Here is a 17,201-nt window from a genome sequence, read left to right as displayed (position 1 = left end):
AGACAACAAGCCCAAATACACGCCCATGCTTTGATAAAAGCTTTCAAAAGAGCCCCACTTAATTAGTGGTATAAATGAACTAGCTTCTGTGTACTTGTGTTCATTTTCTGTTTCCCGCTGTTATTTTAAAGACAGGTGGAGTTGATTGATTTCCAGTGGAGGTTCATTCGGTGCCCTGTAGGAGGCTGTGACTTTGCATCTCAGTTCAGCCTAAAAGAAATGCATCAGACATACCTCCATTAGTTCATCTTCTGCCTCCTTCTCCACCTCTCCTCTATAATAATACAGCAATGTTCCTCCCATATGCCTGCATTAATCACCATGATAATCACCCTACTCTGCCTCTCACAGCTGAAATAAACCAGATAAAACATTCTGTACAAGAATGAAATATGATGGATTCTCACGCCCAAAACACACATAAATAAAAACATAATTTGTGTCTCATAATATAGCTAGGGCATAGTGATCTGAGGGGAAATATGGTGAAGAGTGAGAGCATAATACACAATTTGCTTCCTTAAATATCACAAACAAGAAAACAAGGCCAGCTTGGAAAATGATGGGGAAACTAACTTTAAAGTTTTGCAAGTAAAGGTTTTTCATGTAAACTGAAGGACTTGAGATATTTCTATCTGGCTGACTGAACTTACACACACATATTAGCATAGCGTATGGCTTAGGGTTTACGTTTAGAGTTTTATAAAAAAGCAGCTTCAAATGGTAAATGGTATATAAAACGCACACCTCAAAACAAAAAGAGAAAATGAAACCTTGCGCTGGCAGCAATGTTATGACACTCTAAGCCCAAAGTGTCAGAAAGCAGATACATGAGTGATATGATTTCTCTAATTTTATTTCAGAGCATTGGCAGAACTCTACAGTCCTATTCAATCCTATACTACTGTATACTGAGAATACCTTTATTGCAAGATATGATTTTGTCCAGAATTCCATGATGATCTGTATTGTAGGTAGAGATACTGTAACAATGAAGTTATGACCAAAGTAGTCAATCTTCTACATTCTCTAATTTAATTACATTCTCTATTTCTTGTAAATGAAATAATGCTGAAGTTAATGCTAAAAAATTAATCAATTTAGTCCAAACAAGTTCATTTCGTCAGGTGGGATGGCCAAGCCTACATAAACCAGCCATATGACACATCACAGCAACATCACGTGACGTCTCTGAAGAAGACTGCAGGAAGCTCAGTAGTCGAAACTGGCAGGTATTGACAAAATAGAACCTACGAGTCTTGCCATACAGTATGAACATTTAATTAGTTAATATTCATCAATTTGCTGGGGACCCCGTGGAACCCCTTCAAGGACCCCTGGTATGGGTCTCAGACCCCCCGTTGAGAACCACTGTTCTAGTCTAGACATGCCTATTAATCGCTCCGTTCTAGTCTAGACATGCCTATTAATCGCTCCAAACGGTTATTCAGACAGCCATTTTATATCATGTTTCTTTGGCTACTGTTCCATTCCCTTTTAGCTTCAAACATGTAATGGCTTACGGTTCAACCCCTCCTCGAGAAACTTAAGCCAATTACTGGAGTCGAAAGAGCTGAACTAACGCCCATCATCATCAAAGCGTTTAGAGAAAGTAGGTTAAACTCAGCCGATATTTCTCTGAAATGAAAACACCAAAGCTGTGAAATTCCATTTGGCTTAGCCAGCATTGCTCGGCTTTACAAGCAACACCCAGGGATCAACCTGCGCAACTTGTTTTGATTGGAAGCCTAGCTGCATTTCATTATATTCGGACACTGCCGATATGTATTGTATTTGATATTGGAACTTTCATGTAAGATTTTGAACTAATAATAATAATAATAATCTCACTACTATAATAAGTAATAATCTCACTACTATAATCAGTCGGCCGTCGGCTCCGTGGCGCACAGTTGCTCAACTGAGCATGCTCGAAGTGGGTGAGGTCGCGCAGCGGCTGAGCATGCTCGAAGTGGGTGAGGTCGCGCAGCGGCTGAGCTGCGTCTGCGACCCCGTGAAGCGGGCGAGACCTCAAGAGCAAACCAACGAGGCATGGTAGAAATGAGGTCTGCAGGTTGAGCAGGCGAGCAGTGTGGGACACTAGAAAGGAGCGAAGCGCACAATATTTCTAGTGATAATAATAATTGATTGCATTCATATAGCACTTTTCAAGGCACCCAAAGTGCTTCAGTTTTTCATGTGTGTGAGTGTGTACTGTAGGTGTGTGTGTGTTTGTGAGTGAGTGGGGGGAACTCATCCACCACCGATGTGTTAGCCTGGGTAAACCCAGCCTCCACGTGACCTCTATCTATGTGCTATCAGTCATAGATAGAGGTCACGTGGAGGCTGGGTTTACCCAGGCTACCGATGTGTAGCACCCACATGTAACGCAGTAGCCACGATGCTGGACTAGCTGATATGGGGGGAGGGAGGAAGAAATCAAAAGTTTCTTAGGATCATCTGAATGCGTATTGCTTACATTCATAGGATATGATTAATTAAGGATATGATTAATGGGGGGGCAACCATGTTTACCCAAGGTTATGACAGTCAGCTTTCTAGCTGGCACATCCCAGTACTCTCTGCACAGCCCTGCATCAGATAAGGGTCTCACAGTGACACAATCCCCTCAGTAATTAGCAGCATAAGAAGGAGCCAAGGATCAATGTGTGTTCCATTGGAGGGATTCTGGCAAAGGAAGATCAATGAAGGAATCAAGAGGGGGATGGGAGGGAGGGCGTCACAGAAGGTGGTGCAGCGTTAAAACAACAACAACAAAAAAACAACGCAGCGTTAAAACAACAACAACAACAAAACAAGCTGAAGACATGTTCCAATGATTATTTGCTTGTTTGATGTCTTGTTACTCTGGGTGTTAATGTACACTCCCACTCCCACTTGGTACATTAAATAAGCATTACTGGTCAACAGCAGAGGTGGGATCAACACGTTCATCACAACCCAAGAAAACCCGGTTAGCTTTCGGTGAGATTATCCGTTTGAAATGTATGAGGAGGAAGTGCCGGATTTCAATTCACCGTCCCAAGGCCACAGTATAATGGCTGCCTGTTGCATTGTAGCATTCCATGAATACAGAGTGGTGGGGGAGAACTTTTTAGCTAATAATTTAGACTGTAAATCTGCAAGGTTATCTTAAGTCGCCGTGCGCCCTGAAAGTCAGGAAGTGAGAGTGCTCCCATTCTCTCCCTGCTGATGTAATGATAAAACCGCTGAGGCGTTTCATTACTGCCATGCCACTTGCCGCTTTAATCAGTCATTGACACTCCAACAACCTTTACAGTATCCGTCTCTCAGCATCGCAACTACCCATACTCCCTCTGTCCTCTTTCTGTGTGCCGTTTGCTATTGGTCAAGAGTAAATAGATGGGTTTTTCGAAGCGAGGCACTTCAAATTGATTTGCTTGCTCAAACAATTTGCTCTTGCTCAGCACTGGCTAAATGACTCTGCAGCCATTGATCCATTGATCCATTGACACGGCATGTCATCCCCTATTTACTTGGAAAAAAATTCTTTGCTTAAGCATTTGGCTAATGCTTTCCTGATGCCCTAAACAGTGCCAAAACCTCCCAAAACCAATCCGTCTTTTCAGGGGGGGATTTTATACCGTTATAGGAATTCTACCTTTATAAGCTTTGTCATATTTTCTTTATATATTAGGCCTACTCTCTCTGGGGTGAAATGCTTACACAACCAAAATTAACATTTGCTAATAAAAAATAATATGCACAAAGAGAAAGAATCGTGAATGGTGTGTAGCCTAGTTGTCCCCCGCCTCTCCATCACATTTGAATTTCACCGTAAGTGCTGCTCAGAAAAGGTAGGCTGAAAATGACTTTCCCAAGTGTGTTCACCGCAGGCCTGCTACTAACTGTAAGGTTGAGATATGTTTTTCACAACTTAAAAGAGTGAAGAAAGAACTGGTGGAGTTCATGCTTGTGGAAAGGTTTTCTCTTTGAACTGGATGTGCAGTTTGTGATGTTGCAATTTATCCAGGGATGGGCTGGCCACGGGGAGAATTCCAGGTGGGTCGCTCTATCTACTCTGAAAACAGAGTGCAGTGGCGTTTTACTGCCATGTAACATAACTAACTAGCGGCTAATATTAGCCACAATAGGCATTACCCATGGATGCATTTCTCTTAAAGGGCTTGCGCCGCGTGAACTACAGTAATCACATGAGGATTTTTTTCTTCTTCACATGAGTGGGGCACGCGCAAATACCACCGTGACGTCACGATGTACCAAATCTCCCATTAATTTGAGGGCACAAAAAAAAGCAGGTTTGAACCCATAGAGGAAACTTATGCTGCTGAAAATTATACAAATGGTACAATGATAACAGTTTGGTCTCAAATGTGGAAGTTTTGACCAGAATTCTTCACACACCACCCCCAAAGTCATATATATTGGTTAAAAGCTGAAAAAAAGTGTTTTGGGGGTAAGTTACACTTTAAGGCCTGACGGTCTGGTAGAACGAAATGAAATGTGAGTTCACGTGACCGGCTGGTTTACCAGGCTATGATAGAATGGCACTGGCATAAAAAAGGAAAGTAATAAGATAAAAACCTGTTGGTGAAAAAGATTTGACCCCTTAAAATCTTTATTTCTAAAATTCTAAAAGGCAACTAAGGCATTAAAAAGGCAACAAATATAACGTAAAATAGGGTTAATATAGCCTTCCATCAAATGAGTCTGCTGTCAGAGACCTGGTAGCAGAATTGTGCACTCTAATCTTCGCAGTGCATGCTGGAAAAACAACTCTGAACCATCTCTTTTTTTAAAGCTTTTTCTACCTTTAAAATGACTAGATGGACTATAAGTAATACAGTATATTATCATAAGTATAGCGGTGAAAGGAGCATCATTTGACAAAAGGTCAGAGAACTGAGCCTTGCAGCAGGCAATACATGATCATTGAAGAAGCACAATCACAAATGGATTATCAATTAGAATGGCATGATTACTGATGTCAAAAGGCTCTGTTTAGGTCAAGTAATGCTAATACATGGCAGAATCTGCACTCATCAGGATATCGTTAGTAACTGTAAGAAGGGCAATATCAGTATACAACGTTTACAAAAAATGTTTTTTGCCTACAACCTATACAAGCTGTTTTGACACAGCTGTATCAAAAACATCTCATCTCAATTTAATCTAGCCTCCAAAATTCAATGAAAGGTAGGCTACCTTGGGAATGGGTCTACATAAGGCTGAATGGATCAAAGGAGGGTTTTTTTCAGCGGAAGCTAAACACTTGCCATCTTAAATGAGAGGTTCACAACTGGTGGAAAGAGAAATATTCATATCAAAGAGCAAGCTACTGTAGGTCCTCTTTTGAGGAAATGAGCCAGAATAACTAAAGAACTGAAGGACGGTCATAATATGTGATACATAAGGTCCTGTGGAAAAGGGGGCAGGGACAGGGCCTTTTCTGTAGATGTTTTAAGATGCACCTTAAAGGACGGCTTTACCGTGGGGAATATGAATATATATCAATCTCACGCCCCTAAGGTTTTAGAATCCGTAGAAATTTTTTGAAATTGGAGCTTCACTGCCTGACCTATCAGGCATCTCTCACATTTTTAGGGAAGCCGGATGACGCGTTACGCGTCACCCGGCTTCCCTCCCCTCTTGCGGAACTCGAGCGCCTATGAACTACACCTCTCTTTGACACAGCTGGATGAGGAGCCTCTGCTCTTGGTTGTAGTGATCAGTCTGTCTGCACATACCGTCTCTGTACTGACCTAGATGGTCCCGCCTCTAGAGGTCCTCCACGCCCCTTCAGAGCTCTCGACGAAAAGCAAAAGGCAGCCATCTTGTTCACCTGCATAGAATACTGTAGCTAGGTTAGCTTTCCATAGCTCCTTGCCAAGAGACCATCATATCTCTGGAACGGAAGCACCAGAAGACACGGGACTGGCGGCATTGGAAAGCTCGTCAAATTTTACATCTAGTAGTAGGTGAGTTGAAGTAACGAAATCAACGCTGAGCAATGTACCCATTTTTACACATTTTTACAGAAAATAGTTACAACATCAGATGCGCGTAACTCCTACGAAAATGCCTTAAAATGCATGAAAAAAATTTTATGAAGACATCTCCCGACATATATACTACCGTTTACATTTGGTGCAATTTGGAGGCAATTTTATTTTCGATTTATTTCTTCTTCTTTGTATCTTTTATTGTCGAAGCCTTCTTCTTCTTCTTCTTCTTTGAGTTTTATGGCGGTTGGCAAACATATATGTGCATTACCGCCACCTACTGGAGTTTGATATCAGCCAAATGCCTGAGGGGTGGGCATGAAAACGAAGGCCACGCGAGCCCAGTGCATTGTGGGAAATGTAGTATTTCGGGTCCCCGCACCCGCCCCTCCCCTCCACCACCCCCCCCCCCCTCCACACAGAGTGGATTTCTGGTGATATCTCTGGCGGGAAACAACCAATTTCAAAAATTTCAACGGATTCGAAAACCTTAGGGGCGTGAGATTTAATATATATTCATATTCCCCACGGTAAAGCCGGCCTTTAAGGCCCATTTTTATTCTCTGGCTTTTAATTGTTTAACCTGTCTCCCCCAGTCTTTATGCTTGTAGTGTATACTATACATACACTCTGTGAAGCAAATCCGGTTTGTGAAGCAAAACCGGTTTGCTTTTTAAAGTGCTATATAAACGAAATAAACTTGAAGCTGAAATCGGCAATAAGTGGCTGCCAGTCCAGAGTAGACGAGGGCAGACTGTTTCAGCAAGAGGAGTGATCTTTGTAGGCGGTTAAAAACTTCTCACAGCCAGCAGTACAAGAAGTACAAACACCATTAATGAGAACTCAACGCAATGTGAGACATGTTTCCACTTACTGCAGATGGGAAGTGTGTGTGTGTGTGTGTGTGTGTGTGTGTGTGTGTGGGATGATGGGGGGGGGGGGGGGGGGGGGTGTTAGAAGTGTTCCAAATGGCTGTGAGAACTCCTCTGTTGATTTTTTGTAGTTACAGACACATTTTCTAGTTGATAAAGTGAAGTTCATTTGATAAAGTGGAAAACTAAATCTCAGCCTTAGCAGCTCTAATTTGATTTTACTTTATTTGGTAATACGAAGAAAAGCAATAATGTGCCGTACATCCAGTGGTGTAGTCTACGATAGTAACCCAGATATAAGCCGTATACCCACTAGGAATGCTCCAGGATTTCCCTATATCAATTTAAAAAATGCGCTAGGATACATAACAATGTAACTTTGTGACAGAACTTTCACTTTAGTGATTTTGTTTTGCAAATACCGGGTGGAGTACCTCCGGCTTTGTCGGGCGTCCATACAGGCACGATTGGCTGTGTCTGCGGGTGGGAAGACGGATTAAGGGTATGTGTCCTGGTCGCTGCACTAGTGCCTCCTCTGGTCGGTCGGGGCGCCTGTTCGGGGTGGAAGGGAACTGGTGGGAATAGCGTGATCCTCCCACGTGCTATGTCCTGCCGGTGAAGCTCCCCGCTGTCAGGTGAAAAGAAGCGGCTGGCAACTGCGCATGTGTTGGAGGAAGCATGGTGCTAGTCTATGGTTCTCCCCAGATAGGCAGAGGGGATGGAGCAGCAACCGGGGTAGCAGGGGGAAATTGGCCAAGTACAATTGGGGAGAAAATGGGGAAAAATCAGAAAAAGAAAAAGATACTGGGTGGAGTAGCCTATACGTTTCACAGGGGCCTCTTGCATGTCCCCTCTGTCTGTTCAGACCGGCCCCAAAGTGGAGGACGCTTCCTTTCTGCGTCCATCATGTAAATGGGTCGGGTCGTTCACACTGGCTGAGGGGCGGAGCTCTGCTCGCGTCTGGTCTATTTTGGCCATGCCTTCGCATGCATATCCTGTGTCCATCTGGAGCGTCGGTCATGGTGCACGTCCTATCCAAATTATATCTCCGCCCTGTTTCGCATGCCACGGTGCACATTTAACAGGAAAATACCACCAAAAACACCATATGGTCATCTCCATTATATTACCACAGAAGCACAGATGCTGTTGTTGTTGTTGATGAATCTATCTGTAGTGATGCAAGTTATAAATGTTGTAGCCTACATTAGGATGATGATGTATCTGTTATTGAATTACGACAAAAGTGAGAGAGAGCGAGAGAGAGAGATCTAGTTCTCCTTGGGCAAGTGGTTCTCGAAAGTCGGGTTCCCCACGGGTCCTTGAAGGGGTTCCAGCAGGTCCCCAGCAAAAACTATAATTCCATCCGTAAGTAACACAATGACAGAATGTATGACTATTTTGGTCATGAGTTTCATACACTTTCTGTAATAAAACAACTAAAAGCAAAAAACAAACAAAAAAAAAACAGATGGGGACCCTAGTCTAATTTGTGTCAGTTTAGGGGTCCTTAATGTGAAAAAGCTTGAGAACCATAGGCTTTCCTAATTATCGCCTGATCACAAGTCACGCCGCCCACTTTCACGTGGTGCAAGGAAACCAAACACAAGAATGCACCGATGACATCATTTGAATCTGTGACTTGTTGTTTAGGGTTCACTTGCCTTGTTGGTGATTTGATAACTTAAAGAGAGTAACTTCACCCACTGTCTGAACCTAATTCCACCCACTGCACAATTTTGAAAAATGCTCAAATTCTAAGTTCTGAGAGGGTGAAATTGATAGGCAGCTGTCTGGAACAGTAAAGATGCTTAGAGATCTGTAGTGTATGACAAAATCACTACTAGTTACCTTGCTTGTCCGAGACCGAGTCGAGACCAAGACCATCAAAATGTGGTCTTGAGAGCAGTCTTGACATCAAGACCGGTTCAAGACCGGCCTCAACACTAGACATTTCTCTTACAAAATTCTGGCAATGTATCATCTTCTGATTACCAGTTTAATAAAAAGGTAAGGTATATATAAATAGCTAAAAACTTTACTCTATGTTCAGCTCAAATGCACAATAAAAAATGATGTCAAAATAATCAGAATATGTTTACCCCCCATGTCCCATTACAATCCCTATGGACTTTAGGCTTGAAACAAATGTGGCCATATTGTTGCCTCTGCCCTGTCAGTTAAAGTTAAGAGCCGCTTATAAAACCCGAACAGTTGGAGCTGCACAGGATGGCAGAAGGTTGATAGAAAATGTAGGACAAAAAAAATCCATGGAAGATAAAGATCAGAGTGCACCAGAGCATGTTTTGAGCTACACTTTTGGCAAAGAATCAGATCTAATTACAATCAACTGTCCCTCAACTACACACATGGGGGCAATTCTCTGACATCCTTTTCACTGTGAGCTACGCCGTTATGATTGTGCATCAAAGGAAAAGTGGCTTTAATTATGGCTTTCCCCCATATCAATCTACATAGCAGAAGTTTTAAGTGTTGTCACTCCACGTGGAATATGAGATGTTCACTGCTTCAGTGTAAAATAATAAAATCTCCATATTAACAAGTCATTTACACTGTGAGTCCTAAAATAAGTGTGTGGGGGGGGGTCTGCTAATAGGGTGTGATAATTTCACCCGTTTCCAATGCAAATCAATTTGTTTAAAGAACTTTGTAGGATCAAGTGTCATTTTACTCGTAGTGCAGTGATCTGCCTTATTTCAAGATACTGACACTCATTTTCAATAAACTTCACAAAGCTAGTGAAGCTGTGTTATCTCAGCTCATTGGCAGAATTTTTCTCTTGAGTTTAAGAAAAATACGATTTTAAGACTGAATATGAGAGTAAATGACTTGTTAAGATGGACGTCTTTGCAGTGAGAGAGGATGGTCGACTCTTTAAAGTAAGCAAGTGTGTAAGTCAGTGCTTTAAAACAAGAAATAATTAATTGATGGTAGTAGCACAGGCGTCATCTTAAATTATCTGTATTTTTAGAGGACACACAGCTTGGTCCGAACACCTAGTCACCAGGTGGAGCTAAAATGCTGTGGATAGTGAGGGTATACTATACTGTATTTACATGAAGCTGGAGACCACCACAAGCACGGAAACACATTCCCCTCAGCCAAGGTCAACTTCTAACATCATTAATTAACACTTTATAATCTCTACCAGCAGGCCATGATAAAGTCACACCATAGCTTAGATGATGTGTTGAAAACAAGGAGCATTTCAACAGTGACTGAGGATTGGCTCCATTTGAAATGCCTATCTGATTTTAGACAGATTTTGTCCTGCTTTTCAGCATGAGCTCTGTAAAGTGAATATAACCAATGTCAACCACACTTCAAAAGGTTTCTTTGATGGTTATCTTCAGCCTTGACTCATTGATGGAAAACTACTACTACTAAGAGGTATATCCATAGCCTCATATAATCAGACTGAATTGTCAACTCGTTACACTCATTTACATTTCTAGTCTGAGATTGCCCTCTGTTTAGGTTATTTCTATGACGGGATCTCCCCAGGGGAATCACAACCAATCACTAGAGACCAAAGCTGGAAACATGCTAAGACGTCAGCCACGACTAGGAGCGTTGCTGACGGCAGCTAGACCTTTATATTCCAACGTCAGCTTGACGAATGGGTCGCAGGGGAGTCTCCAGCAAAATTAGTCAATTGTGTGCCCAGATAATGTAGTGCATACTGTACTTGGTAATAGCTTTCACTCTCTCCTGTTATTTCCCCAATATACATTAGTATCCTTGCGCTGTTCACGTCAGTTGCGTCATGTCACATTTTTGGGGAGCTGCATGCTGGTTGTGCCGCAGGCTCACCGGCCACGGTGCAGCCCTAAGGCGCTTACTGTGAGGGCTTTGACATGGTAGCATGTTATCCGCTCAAGTCCAACGTATATCGCCGTGAATCTTACGTTAGTTACTCCAGTCGGGCGCATCTGTAAAAAAATTAATGAATAAATGCCCGCCAAGCAGTGTGACATTCAGATTTCAAAGTGTAATCATCATCATCATACTTGTGTATATAAAAGTGAGTAAGTGGGCTCTGTGTCTCTATTTCAATTTTTGTCCCACTGATGATGTCACAATGTCTATGACATCATCAGTGATGTCATCATTGATGGACACTCAAGCAATTGTGATGTCACTGATGATGTCACAATGGCTATGACATCATCAGTGATGTCATCAACACAGAGAGCCCACTTGCTCACTTTTATACAAGGATAGGATCTAGCATGTAGTGTAAGTAGCCTATAGACTATTTGATTAGGAAGGAAGGTATTATTTTAAATTCTGTAATGTAGTGTACAACGACGGCAATGGCTAGGAGTGGGGGCCCAGCTCCTCAGGGTCAGGGCCCAGCAGATGAAGTGGGTGCAGCATTCATGGAAGGCGTCACGGTGAAAGGCATCACACAGGTCACCACACAGCCCAAACTAGGAGAGCTCCAAAGACGCTGTCAGGAGTTTGCTGAGTGGAAAAAGTCAGGTTTCCCTGGTGCTCAGCCCGTATCCATGGACAAGATAAAAAACCTTTGCTTTCTGGAGTCCAGAAATCTGAAGAGGATTCCATACAAAGTCAGCTGGAAGGCCAATGGCACACGGTACATGATGTTGATCAATGGAAAGAATGAGATGTACATGATCGGCAGAGACAACACCATCTTCCACATAGCCAACCTTGAGTTCCCTTTCCGGAAAGACCCCCGTGTCCACTTATCCAACACTCTACTGGATGGGGAGATGGTCATTGACAAAGTGAATGGCCAGTCTGTCCCCCGCTACCTGATCTACGATATCATCAAATTCAATGGGCAGCCTGTTGGCCAGTGTGATTTCAATATCCGGCTGTTGTGCATAGAAAAGGAGATCATTTCTCCCCGGATAGAAAAGATGAAGAAGGGACAGATTGACAAGAGCAAGGAGCCCTTCAGTGTCCGATACAAACCCTTCTTTGACATTCATCTAGCACACAAGCTACTGGAAGGCAGCTTCACGTCTCAGGTCAGCCACGAAGTCGACGGGCTTATCTTCCAGCCATGCGGGAGATACAAGCCCGGGAGATGTGATGATATCCTCAAGTGGAAGCCCCCCAGCGAAAACTCTGTAGACTTCCGCCTCAAGATCACCAAAGTTGGAGAGGGGCTGCTGTACGTCGGCAGCGACAACAGGCTCTTTTCAGAGATGAGTAAGGAGGCCACTAAGGAGCTGAAACAGTACGACAACAAGATCATCGAGTGCACCTTTGTCAATGGCAGCTGGGTGTTCATGAGGCAGAGGGTAGACAAGAGCTTCCCCAACTCCTACCAGACAGCCATGGCTGTGTATCACACCATCCAGGATCCCGTCACTAAGGAAATGCTCTTGGAGGTTCTGGACCGCAGCGCCCAGGAGTGCAGAAACACCTGCCAGGTCCCCCTCCGAAGACACCCAACTGGGCCATCCCGTAGGGGGAGATAATCTGAACTTGCAGCGTGTATCCAAGTGTATCTCCGCGGAAACCAAGACATTGCAAGGCTTTTCTTACCTCCAGGCAGCACATTCGTTTCAGCAGCCTTTAAAGAGCATGGTGCAGGTTGGAGACCACTTTGCTTTATGTGGGACTGGTATTTAGCAACTTCTCTTTTGTTTTTTCCACACATAGATGCATCTAGACTGGTTTTTGTAAAGCAGCTGGCACATGCTCAATAAAAAGTAATCTGGGCGTATAACACTTACGACATCACTCACTCAACCAGCATGTCATCAGTGATGTCACTCGAGCAACTGTGATGTAATATGAGCTGATGGCAAACAGTTGCACAATGGGCGCCTAGGTGGGTGGGCGGTGTCTGTCAGTCACGATTTTGGGAGAGTGGGAGATTTCCATAACTGCAGCCATGGCACATCATCTCCAGAGTCTCCACCCCAGGAATCGATTGCACGTAACGCGCAAGATTCCTAGTCAATTTAAAACAGCCTAGATAGCAGACGGCGGTGGCAGCCATTGCTGTTACTCCTGGGCGCAGTTATGACAAACGTTTGATAATGGCTTAGTCCCGCCTGTTGGGCTCTTTATTGACGCTGATTGGCCAATCGTTAGTCCCCCTCGGCGCTGATTGGTAAATTTCTGGTGCAACCGGAGAAAAGGCATTTGCATAAGACGATGACAGACCAAGAGCAGATATAGTCAACTCCGTGGAGTGGGCGGATTCGAAGGTCTGGCCCCAGGCAAGTATATCGACGAAAGCAACATAAGAAGTCTAATAGCGGAACATGCTTTTCCTCAAATGGAACAAGTGACACAAGGATTATTATTTCAAGCATTTTTGATTTAAATCTCTTTATTGTTGCTGAGGTACACCTATGACAGCATAAATAAACACACCAGGGATAGGCTTATCAATTAAATACTTATATTAAAGTCCATTTCTGCCCATTGCTTGTGGAGGCCTTGGATGGACAGGGGAATGAATGTGCGTTTATATCTGTTCAGTGAGCACTCTGGGACTGTCGTGGGTGCCTGAGGGGACAAGTTGAAATGCAGGAAGAATACATGCGAGGGATCTGAAATGATTTTCCTCGCCTGTTTTGTTTTTGACCAAATAGAGAAGGATGCTGCCTCGCACCCATAACCCTCGTTTCTTTATGAACCAGACTGTCAATCTTAGATTTCACTGTGACTGCCAGATCACCAGACTGACAGCTGATATGATTATATATTGATATCACATTATTATATGATGGTATATGAGTATATGACATACTGTAATATAGTATGGCATGTGTGATATATGACTATGGCATATTATTTGACAGGACATGTGACATACAGTATGATATATGATTATCTGACCGTTATAAAATATTAAATTGTAGGCTGAATTCTTTGTCTTTTTGCATCTTTACTTTTTTTCTTAGTTTAGTCATCACACAGTTGATAAAAATACAAAGATCTAAATGAACGAATTGGAATGTGTGTGGGAAAAAAGCAAAGAAAAAAATCAACTGTGGAAAAAAATAATAATAATAAAAAAAAAACACCAAAACACACATTCAAGGTTTACTATTATTTATGCCTACTATCACTTAGGTGTAAGTGAATTCATCCCAAGTCTAAGTGTCAGTGTGCGTCACCATGACGACTCACCAATGAAGTTGAGGTAGCCCTCTCCACCCAGGCTATGAGTGAGGAGGCGGATCATCTTATGCAGCTGGATGCCACGGTCGATGACGGCTGTCATGGGAAGCAGAGAGCTCATGTTGGTGTACATCTCCTTGTCCATTAGCCAGAAGGCCAGAGTCTTATCCCCAACTAGAGCCTGGAAACATGGGTTAGATTCAATTAGCCAGAGCTAGATACAGCCAACGCTACTTAAAGCGTAGAGTGGGATCAGAAGGTAATGGCCTACCTGGTCATGACTCTCCGCGTAGGCTATGCACTTCTCTCCATGACGCCTGTTGACCAGTGTGTGGACGATATTGCCTATGTCCCAGTCTTCATCCTTTAACTCCTTCAGGATCTGCTCAATGACAGGGAGGGCTTATTGAGAAGAGGTGTGTGATACATGGCCAGCTGAGAGATCCATCTGACTGATGGCTGAAGTCGGCAGTCTTTCTACCTTTCTTAACTTTTCTCTGGGTTACACTCTTCCTTCCCAGATCAATCTCTTGTTGTGACATCTCTATATCCGCACCATGAGTTATGTCTATCTTTGAATGGCGGTAATGGACTTTTTAATAACTTCCCTACAGCCCATGGGTAGTCAGGCATCAGCCTTCCCCACCTGAGATGGGCAAGGTCAGAGCCTCCCATCCAAATGGGGGGATTCAACAATAAATCCAGTCGTGGAATCAATGCCCTGCCACTGGCCTGCGCACATCCACACTTCCTGCCGAGGAGTCCTTTGCAGAGGTCAGAAGGAAATGCCGGCAACCGACAAATGCGTCACAACTACTGCCCACACAGTGCAGCAACAGGAAGCGGCCCTAATAGATATATAGATTCTTTAGTGTCCTCTTAGAGGGAATTTGCTTCCACAGCCTGCACACATACAAAAATTGAAAACAACATCCAACAAAGACAAAGACATGGAGGGGCACAGAGCCAGTCGCAAAAACATAACAAAATCCCCACAGGAGAAAAAGAGCATAAGCAAGTCACAAGGGCATAAGTCCATAATACTGTAGCTTATTGAGGGTAGTGATGGCAGAGGGCACAGAGCTCTTGCTGAAGCGAGCCATTTTATACATCAGGGATCTGTATCTGTGGCCAGATGGGAGTAGGGTGAAGCACTCAAACTTGCACAGGCAAATGGAGGCACAGGGCAGAGTTAGCTACATGTACAGCAGAGGGCAGAGGGATGTTTTAAGATGAGAGAAAGACTAGCAATATCGCTCCTAAATGGAAAAACAAGAAGAAAAGAGTGAGTGTAAAGAGCAAGATGTTGTGAACTTAACTATGCCCTCCAAGAGCCCTCGCTGATAGACATGCAGCCATGCAGTCTGATTGGCGAGAGAGCTGGCGAGCCCATCTGGGTGACAGGTTGAAGCCTGCTCAGAGGAATTGGCCATGACAGGTGATTGACATGTCAGGAAACCTTTATATTACTCTACAGAGCCACAATCCTCAGAGTAAAGAGAGTAAATTGTGCCGATCAATATGTCTGAGATGAACTGGCTGGTCCACCTAAATAGAGGCTATCCCGCTCTCTATCGCCATCTGTCCACAGTCACTCCTCTTCACCTAGCCTGTGTGGCCATATTAGTCATTACTGATGCCAGCAGAAAGCCCCAGCGCAGCACTTGTCATCTACACGTACAACAAAATCATCTCAGATCTTTTCACTTCCTGTGAGCCTGAGATTCTCAAACGAAGCCCTGCTGGCTAATCTTAAAGTGTCCAGTTCCCCTGCTGCCCGAGAAGCTTAGCTTGGGCTTTTTTTTTTTGAACTTATTCAAAAAGAGAATTTAAAACTTCAACAAACCCATTTTATGTTGATTGCATTTGCCAGTTTTATTTGCATGCAAACCTGCTTTTGTTTGATGTAAAAAAAAAAAATCTTTTTTGAAAACTGCTTTTTGTTGTTATTGTACTGAATTTTACTACTGCAGCTGAACATAGAGGGCAAAAATAACTGGGATTAAATAAATCCACTAAATGCTGTCTTCTTCTTCTTCTTCTTTTGACCAGCTCCAATAAAAGGGCTAAACATGTGAATCTACAAAATATACCCCCGAGATGAGCCCAGCCGCCTCCACATCCAATCAGACACTTTGCACTCCCTTATGAATCATTACAATTCAATTCAACCGCAAAAGTGGTCTGGGAGCAATTAATCTGCGAGTGGAAGTGTCGAAGCAGAGACAGGAGTGACTGGGTGGACGACTTCTCTCCCACCAGCTCACCCACATCAACCCCGACCAGCCAAGCTGCCTGGCACCAGTGACACGCCACTTCATCAATGATAATGAGCAGTGCACAAATCTTACTTTACAAGCCTGCTGTCGGGAGCCAACCAGAGCGCCCAGATTAATTAGTCAGAGCCAAAAATAAAAAATAAAAAAAAATCTCGCAGACAGTGCAGGATGAGGTCATCTTATTACCACTGACATAGTGTGAGTGATTCAAGGGTCCTGGTCCAGAGGTGCTGGAAAAGCATTGCAGGCAGAGAGCCATTAGTGCAAAGCCCTTGTTTTACATTTGGCAACTGGCCTGAGCATCCAACCTCTTCTCTTTTAGCAAACACATCTATTGGAACTGTGCTTCGCTTTGCGTTGCTATGGGGACATCCGCTGTTAACATATATACAGTAGTGCCACCCCCAGAGGAAGAGGTGAGCTGAGAGAAGAGGAGTAACATAACACTCAATCCCACGGATCAAGTTTATGCCTTCCTATCTTTATATTTTCACTGTTTTGCAAATTAATGAACTTTCTGCCTACGCAATTGTCTTTGTCTGCGGCTCAGCTCTGCTGAAAGGCACTCCCCTGCTCACTTCAGTTTCCCTGTAGGAAGCATCGCTGAAGAAGCCATCCATCCTTCCAAAGAAAGAAAGAAGCCAACACTGTCCAAATCCTGCAACTGCCAGTTAACACAACATACAAAGAAGGCCCAAGCCCCCAGGAATAGCGCTGGGCTGTGAAGCCATTTGAACGTGGTGGCGAAGCTCTGTATTGCAAGTCACGTGACACCATGCAGCCCAGAATGGAAAATTCCCATCCACTTGCCCGGCAGCTGTTAAACCCAGGGGAATTTTTTCCGGGTGTCACTCAAAGTCTAAAACGACTCTTTTAATTATCAAATAATTTTTTATGGGGTAAGCCAC

At 43.5% G+C, this 17,201-nt stretch overlaps 1 protein-coding gene and 1 pseudogene across 2 annotated transcripts in view; one reads left to right on the top strand and one right to left on the bottom strand.

Moving 5' to 3' along the window:
* The window catches only part of LOC310776866 (1,4-alpha-glucan-branching enzyme-like), a 105,265-nt gene that overhangs the window by 30,966 nt on the left and 57,098 nt on the right, over positions 1-17,201 (bottom strand). The window contains exons 11-12 of the mRNA XM_083637069.1: positions 14,286-14,396; positions 14,024-14,195 (exon numbers count right to left, since the gene is read on the bottom strand). Coding sequence (XP_083493195.1) covers positions 14,024-14,195; positions 14,286-14,396 — 283 coding nt within the window. The remainder of the gene's footprint in view (positions 1-14,023; positions 14,196-14,285; positions 14,397-17,201) is intronic.
* Positions 11,215-12,354, top strand: LOC310777360 (mRNA-capping enzyme pseudogene; annotated as a pseudogene). The gene has a single exon. The product of its transcript is annotated as an mRNA-capping enzyme pseudogene (transcript).

The sequence above is a fragment of the Poromitra crassiceps genome (genome assembly GCF_964638095.1).
Source record: "Poromitra crassiceps genome assembly, chromosome: 5".
NCBI classification, from domain to species: Eukaryota; Metazoa; Chordata; class Actinopteri; order Beryciformes; family Melamphaidae; genus Poromitra; species Poromitra crassiceps.
Note: the sequence above shows the minus strand (reverse complement) of the source record. Positions and strands in the feature narration are given on the sequence as shown.